Consider the following 21,791-nt stretch of genomic DNA (forward strand, 5'->3'; position numbering starts at 1 on the left):
TAAGCATAAAAATAAGTTTCAGGCTTCCCAGGCTCCTGACTTCCTGATTTAGGAACATGAGTATAAGCAGCTATTGAGTTGTGCTGGTATTAGTCTTGAAGATACTGGGTAAAGGCACCCTCCTCCATCCCCAACTCCCATCCTAGCTGGGATACAATGTAAATACAGTAAATACTATGGAGTTTAAATAAATACAGTGTAGATACTATCTTACAGACATTCCACCTTTCTTTCAGCCTTGGGTGTCTTGGAGGGGGGCACCTTGACAGCAGCACCTTCTCTTGACATCGTTTCAGGTAGAGCAGAGACAACTGCAGGAGCAAATGGGAACCCTCAGAGTATGGACAAAAGGGTCACGCTTATTTTTTTTTTTGCCAGTGGTTTAATTCGTATTGCCATTATTTGGACAAGGAGGCAAAGGAAACCCAAACCTGAAGCCTCCTGCCACAGAAATGCTTTGCGATCTCCCCAGACAAAAGGGAAAATCACTCCTAGAAAGTGTTTATTGAGTTGTACTGGGACTCCAACCTGTGTATTATTTAGTGAAGGAGTGAGATTTCTGCCTCATTTTTATTTGTAGGCATGCTGGCATCTTGGGATTTGAGAAGGCAGCAGGCTTTTCCGTCAGGGAGAGTCTTTGTGGAGGAATGGAAACCACAGCGGTGGTCAGGGAGGGGAACAGCAGGGGTTCTCCTATGCCCCATCTCCCTTGGTGCAAGGGCAGAAAGGGACAGGTTTGCACCCGCCACTCCGGTTTTGGTGATGGGTCACTGCCTGAGAAACCGGGCTCCTACCTGATCCTGGATCTGGTGACCCCATGCAATGTAAATCCTTCCTGCGAGGAGCCATCTGCACTCTGAACAAGGTCATCTTGTGGGTGGAATGTGTTAGTCCTGGGAAAAAAGGGCCTGAAACCTCTTCAGGTGCTTTCAAAATATGTGTAAACGTTTGAAGTGGAGACTTTCTCCCCCTCTGCCCCCCTCTTCCCAGTGCATAGCAAATGAGGTGCAGACAGTGTAGTCTTTGCAGGAGCAATTACCCAGTGCTAGAGCCTAGCTGTTTTGGGGATGAGAAGAAGCAGTTGGAGGAGCAATGTGTGGGGTCTTGGGGCAGGAAGGAAGAGGAGACAACCCTGAATTAGCCACCCACCCTCAGAAAGCGAGTGGAGGGGCCAGAATGCTGTGGGCAGCTCTTGCTCCATTTATGGGTGTATACATCAACGTGGATAAATAGGTATAAATATGTGGGGGGGTTGTCCAGCTTCATTCTTGTCTTCCCTGGTGGTACAAGGTGGTAGTTCATCCACCAATCCCACCTAAGGGAGTGTGGCGGGAGCTAGCTTCAGTGCCTGATTTTCAGACAAATCCACCCCTTGGGTGGCTGCTGGGCTCGGTTTTTGTCATCATCTCTGTTTTCTGTCTGCTGGAGAGAAGTGGCCATTTTCTTTCTGCCCTGGTTCGCCTGTTGCAATGACCATCCCTGCTGTGGCAACAGCGTCCATCTCACTTGGACACTTGGGTGCTTGTTCGTAGAAAGGAAGAGCTTTTAGGAGTGTTTCTGGTGAAAGGAAGGGGAAAGCTAGGAAAATCAAACTGTGGAAGATGCGGCAGGTATCCATCCAGAAGGGTCTGTGGAAGGTAACTGGCTCTTGCAGGTAGGACCAGCCATGCCCTGCTGCAGGACCCTGGCAGCATCCCTCTGCAGAGGGTGTGCATTTCTTTACGGTAGCATTAAAACAGCTGTGTATAGAGGTGTCTAACCTGCTTCTGGCACTACCAGAGCCTAATATAATACAGTTTGTGGAAGATGATTATTTGAGAGCATTAAAACTGCTTGAAGGGAGTGGGAACTGAGACACGCATGACTTCCTTGAACTCCCTCTAAATTTATTACGTGCAGTCCAAAATGCGCCGTAATAGATACGGTTGCAGGAGACTGTTAAAAGGTCCGTTCTGGTGAACCTGATGCCCTGCTGCTGCTGCTGGAAATGATAAACCGCTGTGTTTGGGTCGGATGGTATGCGATGCCCTGTGTGTGTGCGCGTATGCATGGAAGCCGGTAAGTCCTGCTAATTTAGGGATTGTTTTCCAAGTCTGTTTTCTATAACTCCGAAGACTTAATACAAATAAAGAACTGACTAAGTTTCCTGTGAGAAGCACAGAACAAACTTGAAGCGTGGGATTTGAATGCAGAAAGGTGAAAACACAAATGTATACAGAAACAGCAAGTCAAACAAGCTGAAAAAATATTGTAAGGTTGATTTAACAGAGCAGTGAACTCAAAGCTGTCTAATCCCTTTAGCAGCCTTCTTTAAAGAGGAGAAATAAAAGAATTTTTGACATCTACTTTTCTTTGCCATCTCTCCCAACTCTTTCTAATAATGCTGAAGGATAAGACTTGAGTTTAGCACAAGGACAGAGTGGTGCAGCTTTAGTAAGATATGCTTTCTAAATAACAAAATTTTTGTTTGTCATTCACGATTTTAGATTAAAGTGGATCAGCCTTCCCCAAAGGAGATTACTGTTAAACTTCTCCAACTTGGGTACCTGGCACCTACATCTTGCTTGAGGCACTGAAATAACAGGCTTGGTTTTGAAAGATGCTGAGCCAGGTCAGGCTCTGCATTTAAATCGCTTAAGCACTCTCAAAATCTGGCTATTCATTTTGATGCATAGATATGGATTTCTGGGCTTAATTACCGACCTTTGCATTTCAAATGTTTGACCTTTGTTTTCTTTACTAAGTATGCAGACAGAGCGGCCCCCAAATTATTATTTTTTCCTTTTACACAGCTGAAAATGGCTAGCAGAGAAGACTTGAAGTTCTGTGTCTTATTACTGAGAAATAGGGATCTTTGAAAAATACCATTTTATGTAACTCAAGGGAAACTTGCAAAAAGGGGAATATATACTTATTGTTATTCACGTGAACATGATCTGTCATATATCTAAAACCCACAATCAGTTGGAGAAAAACCCACCCAAACTACCCTAAACCTTTGCCCTCTCTTAATCTGTGTACAAGAGGGTTTTTTTTTTCAGATGTGCTTCCCCCCCCGAAATAGAGGCAATTGATAGGCTCATAAACAAATACCAAACATTAAGTCCTAATCTCCATATAGAGGACCCTGACCCTTTTTATGGAGAGAGAGGGTAGAGGGAGGAAACGGGGCCAGGAGTTTGAGGTTTAATGCTTATTAAAGTTTTAGTGGGTGGGAAAATGCAATCAATAAATTTTGTTTAATGCCTTGAAACTGGTGTTAGTTTTCACTAGCTACACTAGAGAGTAGTTTTCATTTTGAAACTAGGACACTCGTAGTTGGAATGACAATTAATGTGGAGTGAATATGGTCCCAGTTGGAAGCCGATTTTTTGAATAGCATGAAAACTCCCCCACCTCCCTGCCTTGGCTCCGGAGTGGGGTAGCTTCCGTTTTTAATTAGCGAACCAGGCAAAATTTAGCTCATTGTGTCTTTCTGCTCCTTTGGCCCAGTGGATAGCTTGGATTTCTCCATCTTGCTGTCATGAGGCTGTTCTTTTTATTTTTTCTCTTCAGTTTTGGTGCAGGGAGGAAGGGGGGGCTTCAGGATACTTAGGATTAAAGTCATTGTTCGGGGGTATTTGCAGCCAGCTGCCTGTATTAAATGAAGATTAGAGGAGCACACACTAAAAGTGCAAGGGAAATGCAGAGGAGCTGGGATTTAGGAGCTGCATAGCTGTGAACCGAAGGGGAAAGGTTGGGGCTTTATGGCAAATTTTTGCTGATGCCATGTGATCTCAAAGCCCACTTCAGAAAAGCATCACAAGTACCAAAAAAAGCATCGCAAGTAACTGCCAGGGCCAAGCCTGCCTGGGAATTGTAAAGGCACCATTGGTCTTTGCATCCTTTAAAAAGTTGCTCTGAGATAAACCTAAACTTCTGGGTCTGGTGACCTTACGTATTACTTAAAAATTAATCTACAAGAGCACTTAAGAGGTGGTGAACATTCTGTTAGAATTCACTAGCACCCTGGAGGTCAAAACTCCAAAAGTAATGAATTTTTTAAGGATTTTGGGAAGGAAATGAGCATGTGGAGGAGGAGCCCAGAAAAAATAACTCAAAAGAATTCTGCAGCAACGTGTGCTTATTCTTTTAAGGATTTATAAGAAAGTTTAAGAATATTTCCAAAGATTCAGTTTCTCTCCTTTCTGTATGCTTTGTGGAGCACTTGTTTGTGTGATCTGTCATTCTTGTTGCAAACTTTGCTAATTGCTTGGTGTGTGTCACCTACAAAACCTCACCGGGTAACCTGGTCCAGCGAAGCAGGAGGGATGGCATGGTGCACTGATGCTCAAGAGCACAGGTTTGCTCAGGGCCTCCACAGTTCAGCAGGACCTAATCCTGCTCCAGTGGAGGCTGGGGACAAGCTTTGCCTAATCCATTGTGATGCTGGGAAGCCTCAGTCTGTGCCTCAGTTTCCAGTGGAGTGGCTTTGCAAAGGTGTGGTGGTGGTTGTTTCCTTGCTGCACCAGTGAGGTTTTTTTAGACTTCCTCAGGCATGAGGAGAAAAAATGTAAAACATCAGCCATTTTGTGATGGGATCTGTCTGTCGAGATCAAGCCGGGATGTCCCTGCTGTGCTGTGCAGAAGCTGGGCCCAAGTTGGTCACCGTTCTTCAGAGGCAACAAGAGGCAGACACCAAAAGGATGACAATCTATTGACACAGTCTCTTGTGCTCCATCTGGGATCAGCTCAATGGGTCTCCTGCCGCTCTGCGTGGAGTAGGGAGTGGTCTGGGTTGACCACGTTTGGTCACCGCGGTTGGGTGAGGTGGGCTGTGTGACATGTGGGCAAACCAGCTGCAAGGATGCACTCGCCCACATGCCAGGCCTGGGACTGGTGTCATCCCCGCCATGAGCGTGGGCTGCTGAGATCTGATGCAGCTTATTGCTGCCCTTCTCTTGAGTAAAGCACAAAGTCTTTGGCACCTGGGAGAGCAGGAACCATCAGCGTGGGCGTCCTTGAGGTGCTTCAGCACGAGCCAGGAGCTCTCATAGGACACATGGAGCAGCATAGCCTGGGGACCTCAGCATCCCCATGCTGTCAGGTCCCTGCTCCACTGCTCCCCGTCTTTAGGGATCATTGATGAAGTGGAGGACATTTCATATCAGTTCTTTTATTTCTGTTAAAAAAAGGAGTGCAGAACTGTGAGATGGATGGATGGATGGATGGATAGATAGATAGATAGATAGATATGGAGGGTGGTTGCTTCTCTCTTTTGTGTTTTGAGTGAGGAACCAAGGAAAGTGTTTGCACAGTCTGGCCAGATATTAAAGAAAACCCACCATCACCACCTGTTTCTTTAAGCCAGCAAAGCTCCAGCTGAAGGCTGTCCTTGGGACAGGCACTGGGCTCTCAGCAGCAACTAAAGCTTTGTGTCTCTTGCGGTTTACATTCTCATTTTTGTTAGGTGTAGCCAGGAGACCCCTTTGGTTTGTTCTCTGGTTTTGGTTTTTTCCTCCTCAGGGCCTTCCAAGTGCCACAGGGAAATCCTCCTGGCCAAAGTGTTTTTGTAACTATTTTAGCTTTGTGACTATTTATTTCTTCTTCTAAATCTCAGTATCTGAATTGGGTGATCTGAGAAAACAGTCCATTAGAAGGAGGATACTGTGGAGTCCTGATGAATCCTGTTTTCTACTTGGCCGGTGGAACAGAAAGCTAATTGCCAGTAGTAAATCCATTCAAAGGAGGGCTGGAGGGAGGGAGAAAAGCTAATATTCCTCCTTGAATGCCATTTAATCTCTGAAACCTTTCATGCAGATGTAAATTAGGATTTGCACAACAGAGTCAACAGTTGCTCAGTAGATAAGGCAGATTTGCAACATCTGCTTTTCCATTCTAGAAGCTCTTCCAAAGTCGCTGTCGGGGATAGCCAAGCTAAACACTAGAGATTTTTTTTCTTTCCATAATCTCTTGTTTATGAAAAAAAGCCGCATATGACAGAACTAAACCTGATTATTGTTCTGCTAATTCTCTAGGAAAAAAGTTTGCTTTCCTCCTAACACAGAAAAAAAAAACACTGGGTGGTAATACAGTGCAGCACGCTTGTTAACGTCTTTGGAAGAAACATTGTCTGGTAACAATTGCATAGGCCACTGCGGTGGTAAGACAGTATAAACAGTTTACCTTGCATTATTATTAGGAAAGCTATTTTAAGTTTTTCCAGAACTGCCCCCCCACCAAGCAAACATGCACTAGGTGAAAGATAAAGTGGCACCTTCAAATGATGGAGGCAAACGCTTTTTAGACGTGGTTTCCTAAAGGCACATTACTTGATCATGTTTTAGGCTTTTACAGAAGCAACCAGATTTTTGCATTTTTGCTGAGGTGTGAGCCCTATTGAGCAGGGGAGATAACCCAGCTGAACACCACTTTGGGAAATGATTTTGCTTCTGCAAAGCATGTGTTTGCCAGAAAGAGCCCCTTCTTCCCAGGATGGCTGCAGCCTGACACTGGGACATGTGCTCTGAGGGGGGTCTTGACCTTGGAGGGGGAGGAAATGGGGGAAAGAGAGAAGACAGGATATATATTTTATATAGTACTTTTTATTTAATATATATAATATGGTATCATATACATAAAATACTAGATATATAATATTATGTATGTATTTTATATATTAGATTTTGCTGTGCTCAGCTGGTGATGTGCCCTTTGGGATGGCAGGGCCATAGCCAGCCAGGGGTGCACTGCCACTGGCTCCTTCATGGCTGCTGCAGAAAGGAGAGGAAGCTTTGCCTTGCATAAAACACCACCAAAAATACATGTATAAAAAATACCCCATCAGCTCCCTGCCGTGCAGTGAGGGTATGCGGTGACTTTAGGTGAGCTCGATTTGCTGTGGCCGCTCCCTCGATCTTATCTGCCCTGAGAAGGCAGGTCCTCGGGTAAACAGGCAATCCCACGATCTTCTCTCTTGTGCCCACCTCTCATGGGGGCTGCTGCTCGGTGCAGGGCTTGGGGCTCGTCGGGTGGTTTGCAAAATCCCCCCGGGGCCCATCTGCCTCTCTGGGGAGATGGAAGGAACAGGGATATGGCAGGGTGCTCGAAGGGAGGTTGCACCAGGGCCGCTCGTCACCCCTCCTGGCTGCTTTTTAAATTAAGGTAGGTCCCAAATGAAGTGTTCAGCAAGAAAAGTGTTTTATTTCCCTTCTGGGCAACGGGGTTTGCTCTTCCTGGAGCAGAAGTCCTGAGGTGAGGTGGTGAAGCGGCCCTGTGCCATGAGCAGCCACACAGGTATTGGGAAGAACACTGTTGTGGGGGGTGGATAATACTATGAGCCTCTATTAACACAGGTGAGACACTTATTTAGCGTAAACTAGGGCTAAGCATGCATAGAGGAGACGGCTGGGGGTCTGAGCCTGGAGATGGTCTGTATGCTCTTTGCCATCATGGCCTTGTTCATCCCACCGATGCTGGAGGTTTCCGTATCCCTCCAGCAGTTAGACACCAACTCGGTGACTGTGACCATGATCCCCCTGGGAACGGGATACCAAACTCAATAGGAAAAAGCTCTGGCATGGTTGTTGCTCTGTGATCCTGTAATATATCCTGTCACAGTGGATTTGGTGCAATAAAATACATGGAACAAGAAACATTCTTGAATTAACCTGAAGAGAGAAGTGTGTGGAGTGCTGCTATCTTTCTGCTTGTTAACATGCCAAATAGTTTGTCCAGCCTGAAAAGGGGAAAATATGATCCACTTAGAAATGAGTCTTAGTCCATTCCACCAGCTGACTGTGAAGCAATCTCGAAAAGCCTCTCCAGGATTGCCAGGGTTCAGGGTGGGGTGAGGAATATCTTGCTGGTGGTACTGAAGGTCATGGGCCTTGAGCCCTCTGTGGTGAGAGTCCCAGTGGGGTTTCGGCTGTGTGGTGGATGTGCCCCAGCTGTGGGATGCTCACTGAAGGAGGATGATGATGATGGGGGAGGCATGTACCCTACCTGAGCAGTCCCTCAGGAGGCTCCCAAACACTTTGATGTTTAGAAAAGCAGAATTGTGGGAAGCTATTCCAGGAGGAAAAACAGACGTGAAGAGAAATAACCAGATGGAGTGTCCTGGAGCCAGGACCCAGCAGCCTGTGAGGTGGCACAGGGCCCTGAGGCTCTCCCACCCCACCAAGTCTCCTGCCGGCACTGTGGGCCTTTGCCACGGGGGGAGCAGCCCCCATGCTTTCTGCCACAGCTCCTGAAAATAGTCCCTGACACCAAGGAGGGCACCAGCCAGGCTCTAGGTTTTTGGGGGGCTATAAGCAGCCCAGGAATACTACCCCATCACCCTCCTCATCCTTGTCCTTTCATGCCTGGAAAATAAATAACTGCATATCCTCCTGCAGTTCTTGAGAGCTCCCTGTGTTAAAACCAAAATAAAACATTTCCAGGCTCAGCCAGAAACAAGTATTGATGTCTAAGAGGAGCAGACATCTGATGGAAATACTGACACGCTTAAGCACTTGGAGCTGAGAACCACACAGAAAGTGAATTATCGCTGGGATGAGCCAAGCAGCTATGGAGATGAAGTATCTTATCCTTATAAGTGAATACATGCAAAAGCATTTTAACATTGCTGGGCCAGCTGCTCCTCGTGGAAGGTGCTTCCCGGCTAGCTGCTGCCATTTTGCTCCTTTGAACAGCTTAAAATTTGCCTCTTTCTCTGTAGCTATGAGCGGCAGTGATGATACTGCAAGTGCTGATCTCCATCAGAAGTGTCTCTTGGTGATTCTCAACTCATTACTGCTTTGGCTAAACTAATAAATGGTTGAACTTTAGTCATATCTTGGGAGCCCACAACCTAGATTGCCTCCTCTCTAAGAACCCATTAAAGCTGCAAATGCATTAATCCCTGCTCCGCTGGCAAGTGACAGAGTGGGCTCCTGTTAACTCCCCAGTAATTTATACCTATGTCTACTGTGGATTTTAAAAAGATTCTGTTAATGTCAATTAGATCCCAGGTGGGCGACCTTTGCAGAGGGGACCTTTGCAACCTGACTTGCAATAGAAATGCTTTAGGAGAGTTTTGAAGGATGTGTGGGGATAGCTGTTTGCCAGCAGTAAGAATTGTTTTCTTGGGACCTGGGGCTGAGGTCCAGGAGACGTGTGTTCAGCTCCAGTAAATCCAAAACCCAGCCTTCCTGCAGTGCTGCTTTGCAGTAGGAAGTTTTCTGACTGCCTCAAAGGTGTGTGACCAGATGGAAGAAGCAACTGTGTCGGGAGAGCTCAGAGTCTGCTCCCCTATACTGGTTCCTTATGATTTAGCAATGGGAGATGCGGGATGAAGAAGGTGGCCAAACCCTCGCCTAGGTCCCCAGGAGGGCTCAGCCCATCTGTGTTAAACCCTTCCCCAGCGCAGGCTGCACACACAGCTCCTGCCATTTTGTTCACACCATGTGGTTGGAGAGGTAGACAGTCTGATGGCTGGATCCTTGGCCTCAGAGGCAGCAACTTCATGTCTCCTTTATGTTTTGGTGTCTCTTTTTGAGGTGTTGGAAACACCAGGCACTTGTAGCTGGAAAGCAGGAAGATGGTGCTGGGCTCTGGGCACCCAGTGGGAGACATGAGCTCTGGTTCCCTGCTTTAAACTCCAGCCGTTCTCAGCATGGAAATGAGACTCTCTCTGCTTTTGGATTTATCATTGTATTTGAAAGTTATGTGAGGAATAAGAAGAGTAAAATTTCGTTCCCCAAGGTCACAGTTGGGCAAAGTGCCTAAGCACTTAAATGCACACTTAAGTACTTTGTGGAGGTCTCCAATTTGGGTCCTGTTTATTTTTTAAGTCATAAGCATATAGACTGAAATTTGAAAAACTGTTTAAAGAAGTGAGATTAAAACCATTAGTAACATTCTCCTTTTAATTCACCACTCCATCTTTCTAGATATTACTCCCAGTCAGTAGGAATAAAGCCACTAGGACTGAACTTTGCATCATGATATCTGCTGGAGACCAGCTGGGGAGATTGAGGGCAGAGATGCCAAAATAAAGTTGTCAGAAACAAGAGATGATGCTTCTTTCCCCAGAAGAAGCTTTGGACCCCAGTTGTTCTGCTCTGAGTCTAAAGTTAATTTTCTCTTCATTTCAGCATTCTCTAAATTTGTTTTATAAATATAGTTTGTTGCTTTGTCATTAGTCCAGATTCATTACAGTTTTCAGAAAAGTGATTTCCTTTTAAATGGCTAAACAGTACAGTTTGGCTTGTGCTTAGTCTGGGCTTGTTCCTGTTTGGTAGGTTTATGATACAAAAGCCAAAATATACAAGTCTTGATCATTTGGCAAACAGTTTGGGTAAAACTGTGTATTTTGTATGGAGGGATTGTGCAGCTGCGTGGGGTTTGTTTTCCAGTAGATTAAATTAGCAAGAACTTCCATCAGAGTCAACAAACAAAGATCAGTACCCAGTCTTGCAAGTGCAAAGCTGTATACAGGGCTTTTTAATTGGAAGCCAAAGTTGGTACCATTGAAAAAATCCTTATAGGCTAGAAGAAGGAAGGAAAAAACCTGAAAGGAACAGTTAAACCAGAATATTTCTCAACCATATTTTCCCCAAGGGTATATCCCAGTTGGGAAGACACCATGGGCGAACACTCAGTTTTGCAACAGGTGCTGGTCTGATAGGAAGGAGGTGCTGGAGCTCTGTCTTCTTTTCCTTTTTACTAAAAGTATATGCTTTCAGGGAAAATCTTTTCATTAAAAGGGAAAAAAAACAACACCCTAAACCTTTGACTGTATGAATACCACAAAATTCTGGCCAAAACCTAAAATATTTGAGTTGGAATTGCTGCCAGGGTATCAGAGGAAAGGTTCTTTGTAACCCCAACGAGTGTGGGCTTTGCCTCCTGCAAGACGATACCTCCCATGAAATACCACATTTTCAGGCCTGCAGGATTCTTTATTTCTACCCTGCAAGGCTATTGACTGAAACATTCTTATATTTTTAATTTTTACATTTCCACAAGAATAAAAACTTGCATGACAGGAAGAGAAAAGCATTACATTTTTCTCTTTTTACCTGCTCCAACTCTTTCACTTAATGGCAAAAGAGCAGCTTGAAGCCAATGCCACATCCTCAGGTATTCTGAGCTGCTGTAATTGTATTGGTTTTGCAGTCAAATTGGAATCTATGAATATGCTTAAACTGCAAAATTAGGATTTCTATCCATATCTGATTACTATCAGAGATCAACTCAGGCCACCTGCATTTGGATCATAGGATTAGGTTCAGACTGATCTGTTTTGAATTACTTTTTACTTGCTAATTATGTAATCATAGCACCAAAGTGTCTTTGTCATGGAATAGGATCCCCCGTGATACATACTGTACAAAACCAAGAAGACTTACGCCTGGTGGAGCGTACAGAGCTGGTGCAAGCCAGAAGACAGAGATAGGCAATGCCAAGTGCAAATGTTGGTTAGCATAGACAGGGTGGGGAGAATGGCAGCCTTGCTGTTGATCTAGCTGCGTTGAGGGCAGCTCTAGAGGACTAATTCTTCTTTATTAAACTGGTGTAAAGGATGAATAAACTATTCAATGTCAAGAGTGAGTTTATGTGTCACTAAAATGAGCCTGAGGACCATCAGACCCAACGTTGCCCCATGTTCCTCCATGGGGAGACTTCTGAGCTTGAACCTTTCCTTGTGTCATTCTATGGTAAAACAAAATTCTCCAGCCTGCGGCAGAGTTCACTGTCATCACTCGTGGAACAAACTGCTGCAGCTGGTAGATAGAATGAAGAAACAGGGATTTCAACTTTCATGCTTGGTCTTTGGTTCTGCACATTATTGCAGAGTAACTCCAGCAGGGAGCTAGTGGTGGATTCATTTGTTTTAGCTATTCCAGCCTGCATCTTCTGTCCAACCTTCCCCCTTTTTTCCTTCAGCCCACAGAGGTTGCCTTTGGGCCACCCGGAGCCACTTGAGAAATTGGGTTTATCCACATTCCCGTTCCTTGTACCCCCTCCTTTCTGGGCCTCGCAGGGATTGTGGACAGACTCACAGGAATAAAGAAATTGAGATCCAGAGACTAAACTGAACTTTTCAGCACATGATTACTTCTGCCAGATCACCCTCCTATGCAACATTGGGTGTTGCAATGACCCTACATAGAGGTCTGTGCTGTTTGTTGTGACACACCTGGTGGTGTGGCCGTATTTTGGTCACTAGGGGGTTGAAGCCATCCTTGTAGATCAGCCAGAGACCTGACTGTAGTGTGCACAGCTGTCTTTCTGCATTACTACCTGCCTGGAGCAGGCAAGGCTTACCTCTGGCTAGGAGGAGCTCTGGACATGTGGAAGCATCAGTAGGGCAAATATAAGATACATTTTTTTTTAAATGCTCTTTCGTTCTCCAACACCTGCTCTTATTTACTCATTTCCATTTCTTATTCCCTTTGCAGAATACTTGAGGAGCGAGACCGCCTTTTTGGAAGAGTTGGTGTTTGGAAGTGGAGATACTATTGAACTTTCCTGTAACACACAAGGCTCTTCTGTGTCTGTTTTCTGGTTTAAAGATGGTATCGGGATTGCACCTACCAACAGAACTCATATTGGACAAAAACTGTTGAGGATAATCAATGTGTCATATGATGACTCGGGGCTGTACAGTTGCAAGCCAAGGCATTCCAATGAGGTCCTGGGAAACTTTACAGTCAGAGTTACAGGTACGTGCAGAAATACAGCTGTCTCAGTGACTTCTTTTTTTTTTTTTTAACTTTTTGCCCCTTCACAAGTTCAGCACAGCTGGTGCTTTGCAGTGTTCATCTGTACTTGGTAGGTCTCTACCTCCCTTGTAACTCCTGGCAGTGATTAGACTGACAAAACAAGCCAATTGAAGAATGCTTCTGTGTCCATACCAAATGGTAAAGCTTAATACCAAGAGAGACTTAGAAACGGTGCTAGTCCCAAACCCCCCTTAACATTCAAATAGATGCAATGCTACATGTGCCTTTGAAGTCTTTTGTGAGTGAACTGTGGCTCAGGGAGGTTGAGTGAGTTTTTCCACTTTATGTGACATATCAGTGGCAAAATTGCTTGTATAGGCTGGAGGTTCCTGAAAACTGTTTGCCTATTGTAGCTGATAAATCTCTTCCCTTCATCCCAATTATCACATATTACTAGTTTGCTTCAGATGTAACTTACCTGTGAATTGTATATATCTCAAATATGTGCTTCATCAAAGGTACTTATTGGGATTCACATATTGCAAACAAGTGCTTTGTTAGGAAAGCACACACTGTCATTTGCTTAGCCATATTTTCCATGATTGGGACAGTAGGAGAGAACAGCTACAAGCAGTCGAAGCCTGTATCACTAAACAGAGAGTGGCAGAAGTATCTGTTGTTCCCAGATAGCTAACTGCTAACATTAAGATCACCTCCATGATTTCAGGCTGCTGCATTGGTAGATGGATACTCACCACTGTGAGCAGATAGAAAGCCTCCCAATCACACAGATTAAAAGCTTGAGTTTTCAAAAGAATTAACGGCTCGTGGATCTAAGGTTTTGAAAATTTTCCTTTGGCCTTGCACTTTTGAAGCTTTTTCAAGCATCCCTGAACAGTAGGTCCTTGCTTCCAAAAGTTGAGTTCCCTCAAAATGTAAGGGGCTCTGCCTGAAAACCAAGCACAGAGATGTTTGTGATTGTAAATCACATCTACTCCATAAAGGGCTTTCTCTTGCCAGGAATAGGATTTTGTGTGAGAGAATCAAACCATCATGAGAATAAAAGCTCATTTCAACAAGCCTTCACCAACATCTGCTTTTCATTGAACGTTACTGGAGATTGCTGTGAATGCTTCAAGGTCATATCAATTAAATGGTTAAAGAAGTATTTGGCCCTTGAAAGGCTTTCTTTAACTAGGTACGATTATTGGAACTATCCAAGGAACTGCAGGTTGTTAGAAATGTTACTCTTTTTTTTTTTTTAAGTGACATTAAAATGCTTTTGAGTTCAAGGGGCAGCAAGAAGGCAGAAGAGGGCAGCTGGTTATACGCTCAAATGAAACAGCTGCCAGCCCCAAAAGTTCGTAAAGTGAGAAATTGTTTTTAATAGTGGAAGGGCTGATAATCCTCTGCTTTTAAAAAGTTTAAGCCCCTGTGTTTTTCCTCTTCGCTAATAATAGCTAATAACAGCTTAAGAACAAGCAAGTAACCTGAACCTGCTTTCTGACAGCATTATGAGTCTTTGATTCTATTAGCCCACTGTCATTACCACCAAAGTGCTGGTAATGTGGGAGTCTCCATTTTAGCTGTCAGCAGCACTTGTTTTAAACTTTGAAGCCTTGCTTTATGTGGCAATAGTGGCGCCTCTCGTATGTTCAGAAATTTCTTCATAATTAGTATCGATCACTCAGCGTGGCGCTGTGAAGATGAGATTGTTATCAGAGATTTGTGGTTTGTGTTCCTACTTTTTAAAGGTAATGCCAGTGATCAGCTCAGCTATCTGGTCAGGTGTTTATGTGGGTATCTAATGTTTAGGTCTGGAGTTGTTCTCTGCATTAAACTGGTTTAAATCTGTAGTAACGAACTGGAATTGCTCTGATCTGTATTCTTAAGTGAGAAAAACTAGGCTAGGTGTATTCAGAATAGCTGATACACACTTGTGTCCCACACAAAAAGTCCCGTTTTGAGACATGTTTCCAGATTCTAGGAGGATATTAGGATTTTCCTAGTGGGGCCATGAGTTTTGAGCCTGCAACAAATTGGCCCTTCTGCAGTGACTCTCAGTGTGCACAGTGAAATGCTTGGTGCTGAAGGTAGAGCAAGGAGATGCTGGAGCTGACATTTCAGGGTTGAAAACCAGGTTGATTAATAGCAGGGTTTGATCTCTTTAAAATGCCTCTCTTGACAGACACGGGCTTGAGTGTTTTGCTAGTTACAAAAAGAAACGCACTGTCCTCATAAAACCTGAGCACTTGAAGAGGATCACAAGTAGAGGCTGCATGCCCAAACTGATCTCCAGCCCTGTTGGCAGAAGCTCCATTTCTGCAACCATTTCACACACAGAACAGCCTTTGGATTTAGTGGCCAAGCAGCACCGTTGTGATGAGCACGGACTGGAGGCTGGTACCTGTGAAAAGAGCTTTCAAAATGCCCAAGACTAAGCTCTTCAACACAGGTGACTAAAAAAATTAAATGCGTTTCCATTCATAATTAAAGCCCTTCTGGGAATAGCATCTAGTAGTTCTTGCTGATGCCAATACTCATCAGCTTCTGAAAAGGATTACTATTTTAGTAAATGATTAACAAATAGCTTACAAAGTTTTAGTCACCTTTTGAAATAAATAAGTGATGTTCTAGTAACCTGAATAGGACAGTATCTCTGAACATGGGATATTTGGTCTGAAAACCTAAGCTGCATCTCTCATCTGAAACATAAGCAAGGTCAAAGACTCTTCCCTCAGTCCTGTGGAAATGTTTTTGAATTGGTATAAAAATTGATTCTGCTCCTCTGGTCACCGTTGTTTCATTGGAAACCAGGAGTAATCTATAATCACATGTTAATATGTGGATAACCAAATCTGAGAGTGCAGGGGTGAGAATGTGCTGGTTTCTCTGTCGATGCTGGTGGGGATTTGGCTCAGTTTCTGCCTTCGCTGGGACTTGAGTAAACCTGCTGGTTCAGCCAAAACACCTAAACATCCCCTTCACTTTCAGCAAGCCCCATGGCATTTCCCTAGTTCTGCTGCCAGCGGGACCTCAACTGTGGATTTTCAATTAGATACGTGCTTGAAGTCTTCCTTGAGACTTTGCCAAAGAGAAGGTGCAAAGCATGATGTGCCACTGCAGTCTAAAGCAAGGAAATGATTCCTGTGTTTCTTGCTCCTGTAGATGGTGAATGTGTTTGGAAAGTCCTGCCAGATTCAGCAGAGAAGTAGTATTTGTTGTTACTTTTCCCCTACCTGTTTTTTTTTCTCCTTTTTTTTTTTTTCCTTTTTTAAAAATTTTTTTTATTTTTACCTCCACTGCAGAGAACAGCAGAAAACTCGAGTGCATCTTGAAATGAAGGAGGTGCTGCCTGGCTTGGTCTAAAGTAGTGCTTTACGTTTCTGGCCACATGTTGAACACTCAGTTTCCTGTTTTCTAGCATTTAAGGCCAAGTTCTTTTACCGCTGTCTCAGAGTATAAAGGCTGCTGGGTTGTTAGCATTTTGCTGTTACTTAAAAAAGAAATTCCTGGAGATTATATGAAGTCAGAGATGCTAAATCTTCCAGACACTGAATTGTACTAAATCGTGTATACTAAGTCAAACACTAAGCTGCTATTTTATCATGGGATTTACGTTTGCAGTAGTCGTTCGGGGGGAAAGAGGGACTTCATTGTGGACAGCCTGGAGAAAGTGAGGTGTTAGACCACTTTAAGAGAAACAGCTCAGGATGTTTTGGAGAGATACAGATGGAAAATTCCCACCTGATAACCTGTATTGAGTTACAGCCTTGAGGTGCCTCTGCAGGAGGAATATAACTGAAGGGAACTGGTTTATGGAGTAACCATCAAAATGTCGATCGAGAGAGAGGTTTGATTGCAAGGGGAAGTTTTAAAAGCTTTGGTCTGAGTGGTTGAGCAGGGAGTTAACGAGGGGAGACGTAGCAGGGCTGTATTGAGTTAAAAGAAAAATGCCGGGAAAGTGAATTAGAAATGCTGACCTGTTGTTTTGAGACTCGGTGAAATAAAGTCTTCAGAGTGAATGCTAGAAGGGAAAAAGAAGCGGGGGAGAGCTTGTTCTGCAAAAACAAACTTCCCCCTTTGGAATTGCTTTTGTATTTATGAGGAGAAGAGCTCTTTACACAGTATTTGGCATTGAACCCCGGTCTCTGGTGGCAGAGCACTGGCAAACTCATGACACCTCTCTCCCAGTTCAGAAAGCGCCTGGCCAGTTGTCCCTGGCCCAGCAGCATGGGAGGGATGGGCTGATGAAGCTGCAGGGAAGGGTGACCCATCACTTGGATGTCCTCCCTCACTGGAGCCCACTGTGGCACCAACAGCCTTGTCCAATGTGATGTCCCCACGTGCCATCCTCTTTCTGCTTCAATTCTTTCTCCTTTTCCTCCTAGATTCCCCTTCATCAGGTGATGATGAAGATGATGACGATGAGTCAGAAGATACAGGTAATTTGTTTTTCTGGAATACAGAGGCCTTTTCTTTCAAAGAGATGTGGCTCCCAAGTGGAGCAGCTCATCTGGATGTTCGCCTGGTCGGACAGCAGCTCTTTCTCCGTGTTGAAATCGGTGACCATGATCCTGTTTATCTAAAAATGTAGAAATAGCTGCCAGAGTAGTATCACTGCTATAATATCCTACAGCTGTAGTAGTGTAATTTTTTTTTTTTAGACTTGATTCTGTAAATTTGAATTCATGATGCATGTAAATCCAGACAAACTCACAATTAGGTTTTTTTTACTACACTGACTTTACACCAGTGCAAACCTTGGCCTGCTTTATTTTCAGCTGTTTTGATTCTGGTCCTTACCAGCATCTTGGCTGGAGTCAGAGCATAAAATTTACGCTAGCCAAGGGCCAAACTGACTGATGCTGTAAGCGGGAGCAACCCCTTTGGCTTTACTGGCTTTTTCTTTCATTCACGTGGGGAAGGGAGCCCCAGGACGGAGCCTCTCAGTGCTTTTTACTCTGAATTTCTTTCAATCCCAGTGCTTGTTTCTTTAAGTGCAATAGCATTAATCAGGATCATTACATGCTTCAGAGGCGTTAGTGTTGTGTTTTATTATGCTCTTTATATTTCTGCAAAGCAAGCTGCCTGTGTGTATGTGTTTTTAATAAATAAATGTCTTGCATTTGAACTCCCAATCAGCTATGTACATTGGCAGAAGTTCAACATGACTGGAAAATTTCTCCTGCCCATAGTGTTGGACATGCAGGACTGTTTAAAACAGGTCTCCCACTGTAATAAATTCATACCGCTGTGTCGGGCAGTATGTGGACAGTAATGGTGAGTTATGGTGCCAGGCAATCCATCAGCAGCAGTTAGTGGTTTTCTGATAGCTCCTAATTAAAGGCCAGATCCTGTGAGGTGACAGGCACCTCTGCAGAGGTGCTCAGGGCTCCTGATACCAGCTGAAGCCTGGTAGAGGCATAGGGTGGGTCAGGCTTGGTCAGGATTTGTTCCTGCTGCAGAGCAGCTTCTGATGAGCACAATTAACCGTTCTTTACTTTTTTTTTATGTGGTTTGTAGTAAACTCCATCTCTTAGCAACAGGTATCACAAAACATCAGCTGGTTTATGGTACAGAAAGACACGTTTTTCTTCACTGAAAAAGAAAGCACACATTTTGCCGCATGTATTTATAGCCTGTAGTCTGGGTCTTCTTGACTTCAAGGCTGTCTCTTTTTTTAGACACGAAGGTAACAACTGGCTTTGCTTAAAGTTCTCGTTATACAAAGTTGGATTATCTTCTGCTTTAAAAACAGTTGATTAGCTTAACGTGTCATCACAGTGGAACCTCATGGCGTGTTATGACGTGAATGTGCTTTATGTTGCTTTGTTTGACATCAGACCCTCCGCTTGAGCTTCACAGATCTTCTCTTGAGTCTGGGGAGCCATACTGTTAACCCTGGCACCACCACCACTGGGACATCCCACCAGGGACAGGCTGCAGGACCATCCCGGGCAGGCGGATATGTGGGTGTAGCCAGTGCCATGTCCTATGGACAGCCCAAAGACCTGTGTCCTCCGTCTCTTCTGGCAAAAAGATACCCTACTAACAAGGTGTATGAGCCCCTGCTTGGCCATCAGACATAGCCATGGTCAGTAGTTAGAGGAGCGAAGGCAATAAACACACTTTCATGCAAAAGAAAAATATAACCGTTAGTTATTCATCTTTAGGGGGAGATAATCCATCCAGAACTGGCTCATTGCCTGTTGCCATATTGCACGTCACTGAATAAAAACCTTGTCTCCTGGCCCCTTGCAATGATAAGTTAATTTTCTGGCTTAATTGTGTTGTTAAGAAAGTTTCTTGTCCTCATATTTATAGAGAAGAGCTTGGAGAGCTGATTCCAATAGCATCATGAGTTTGAAGCCAATCTTGTTAATTTTGGGGTTTTGACCCAAAATTGTTGAACAATGGGAGCTGGCAATACCGAAGCAAGAGAATGAGGGGAAATCTGTCCTAAAAGAAATGAGTGTTTGGTGCAAAAACTCCTGGAGAGCACTGAGTCAGGCCCTCCACGTGGAGCGCCCTGCTTTGCTCACCCTCTTTTAAGCATCCTCTCCAAAGGGCAGTACAGAAACGGGGCATCCCTTAGGGATGGGCAGCAGAAAAGAAGAAAGAGAAACTTCAGCAGCTTCAAATCATCGGCCTGTTTGTTGCAGCCTTGTCACAAATCACGATCCGCCTTTGCAAAAAGAGGCTTTCCAATACCTCTGTTCTCTACAGCTGTTTTTCCTGGCCCTGAAACAAAAACAAAACTCCCTTTTCACACACTGCTCTTCTGCCCCAGTGCTCCCTACCCCTCTGTATCTGTTTGTTTGGAGCCCCCGCTGCGTAGCCCCAGCACCTTCAAAGAGCCCCTATAATCTCCAATTAAATCTGGCTGTGTACTCGGAGGCGTCAGCTGGGGAAATTACACAATTAGGGTTGATTCTGTCTGCCGCAGAATTTTGTGGCAGCTCCTAATTGCTAAATGAGTGCTCGGCTGTATTAATTATTCCAAGTATTGCTCTCAGTTTTTTTTAATTGGTCATTCCAGTCAGATGGGTGGCCAGTGTCTTTGACGAACAAAATGGACCGTCGGGCTTAGTGTTTGATGATGGGAAAGGACCAGTGATAATGTTTGCGGGTCCCTTTTTTTTTCACACCTGCACATGCAAAATCATTGCTTGTAATTAATTCAGAGAGAGCGGGTCTAGAAATTTTTCCTGTCTTTCATCCTTCTTCCTTTCTTGCTCCCAAAACTCTCTGGAGTTTTGCAAGCTTTGCTTGAAAAGAAGAGTTAGCAACATTTTCACCCCCTTAAAAAGCAGTAATGAAAGGACTCTGGGGGCACAGCAAACCGAAAGCAGTGATGTTTTGTTCGCTGCTTCTGTGAATGAGAACAAAGGCACCATTTTCAATGCGTAGACACTTTCTTCCAGTTCCAGTTTGACTTGAGAGCGATGCCCTGTTTGTTTGAATCTTGGCACGTTAATCCAGGAGTGCCCAGCCCGGGTGAGCCCCAAATAGCATGGAAGAGCACCTAAATGGAGGGAAGGCACTCAGGGAAGAAGCCGTATCTAATTGCAAGAGGGAGGAGCGGATCCTGCCTTTGCTCCATATGGAGAATATCCCCAGCTGGAAACTTTCCTGGACCCCATCTTGCTCCCCTCTGATGTCCGATGGCAAAATCCCCCTTGGCTTCAGTGGCAAAATTTGCAGCCAGTGGGTTGATGGGTCTCCTGTGAGATTCAATTTCATCTTTTGAGTGAGAAAACGTGCTGAAACGTCACTCTGCAGCTCACGCAGCCCGTGTGGAAAGGGGAAAATCCCCCAGAAGCAGAGTGCACAGAGGAGCCCGGTCCTGGCGAGGAGGCCATGCGATCTAGTTACACCCCCCCGTGCCTGGGTGAGTGTCACTGGCGCCATAAAATGGGATTTATTGTAGGCAGATATGTTAATCAAACAACAAACAGCAGGTTATTCGGCCGCCCTTCTCAGTGGCAGTGAAGGAGGACTTTTCCATCCGTGCCTGGCCTTTCCCTGAACTCTCCCCCATAGCCCTTTTAACCTCCTGTAAAGTCCCAGGGAAATCAGGGTGCATTGCCAAAAGGAAGTATTCAGCCAGAAAGTATCCCATGCTTTGGAAACTGAGGACCAGATGTCTCCCAGGATGGTTTCTGCAGCTCCCTCCTCTTCAGCCTTCCCAACACCACTCCAACTGTCCTCCTCCAAATTCAACCCCCTGCTGCTGCTGCCTTGGCTTTTGCCCAGCCTTTGCTTGGTTTCTGCCCTTCCCAATGCATGCGATAGCAGCATCTTCCTTTAACATCAAGGCCTGCTCTTCCTTTAGGGGTTGCACCCACTCTTCTAACATTTTTTTGAATATTCCCCTTTTTTGTGTAGTTCTACCATTTTCTCTAAGCTCGGATGTTGGAAGGTAGATGGCTACATGATGTCCCACTTTAGCCCACGTTATTGCATAGCATTTGAGGCCTCACCTGGATGTGCTGTGTGTTTACAGCAAAGTTTGTAGCTGGGATTTTACAGGAGCACAGGAATTGCAGGAATTCCTCCTTTTGCTTTTGTTTGCGCCAGCTGTACTCCTGTTCTGGTGCCATCTGGGCAAGAAAAGGGCCTTAAGCAGTTTCATTGTTTAAAAAATGAGGCGTACACGGCATGGGTGAGCACCAGATCCCTCTGATACGTGGAGCTGACTCTGATAGGCATCACAGTGCGTTGTGCAAGGCAGTCTGAGGGCAGATGCAAGCCCTCGGTACTGGCTTTCCCTCCCTGGGATGGCATTACTGAGGCATCTACATCCAGCCATGAAAGCAGATGAGACATGAGAGAAATGCACCCGGTGGGGCTGTCTCCAGCAAATGGAGGGCCTCCTGGATGTAGCTCCTGAACATCCAGTTCTTCATGGCCAGGTGGGCTTTACAAGAAGCAATGGGGAGATGAGGAATCATGTGGAGAATGTTAGCAGGTGCTAAAAATTGGTGGGTGAATGGATTGCTTTGGTTGAGCTATATTGACATTGCCTGCAAAATCCTTAGAGCTGAAATGCAGCAGGCAGCCTGCGTGAGGGATGCTGGGGACTTAGACAAAGGTGGG

At 44.8% G+C, this 21,791-nt stretch overlaps 1 protein-coding gene across 5 annotated transcripts in view; it reads left to right on the top strand.

Moving 5' to 3' along the window:
* Positions 1-21,791, top strand: part of FGFR3 (fibroblast growth factor receptor 3) — a 57,843-nt gene that overhangs the window by 9,940 nt on the left and 26,112 nt on the right. For all 5 annotated transcript variants that reach the window (XM_074865571.1, XM_074865573.1, XM_074865574.1 and 2 more), the window contains exons 2-3: positions 12,426-12,689; positions 17,081-17,134. In XM_074865571.1, coding sequence (XP_074721672.1) covers positions 12,426-12,689; positions 17,081-17,134 — 318 coding nt within the window. The remainder of the gene's footprint in view (positions 1-12,425; positions 12,690-17,080; positions 17,135-21,791) is intronic.

The sequence above is a fragment of the Strix uralensis genome, chromosome 4, assembly GCF_047716275.1.
Source record: "Strix uralensis isolate ZFMK-TIS-50842 chromosome 4, bStrUra1, whole genome shotgun sequence".
Classification (NCBI taxonomy): Eukaryota; Metazoa; Chordata; class Aves; order Strigiformes; family Strigidae; genus Strix; species Strix uralensis.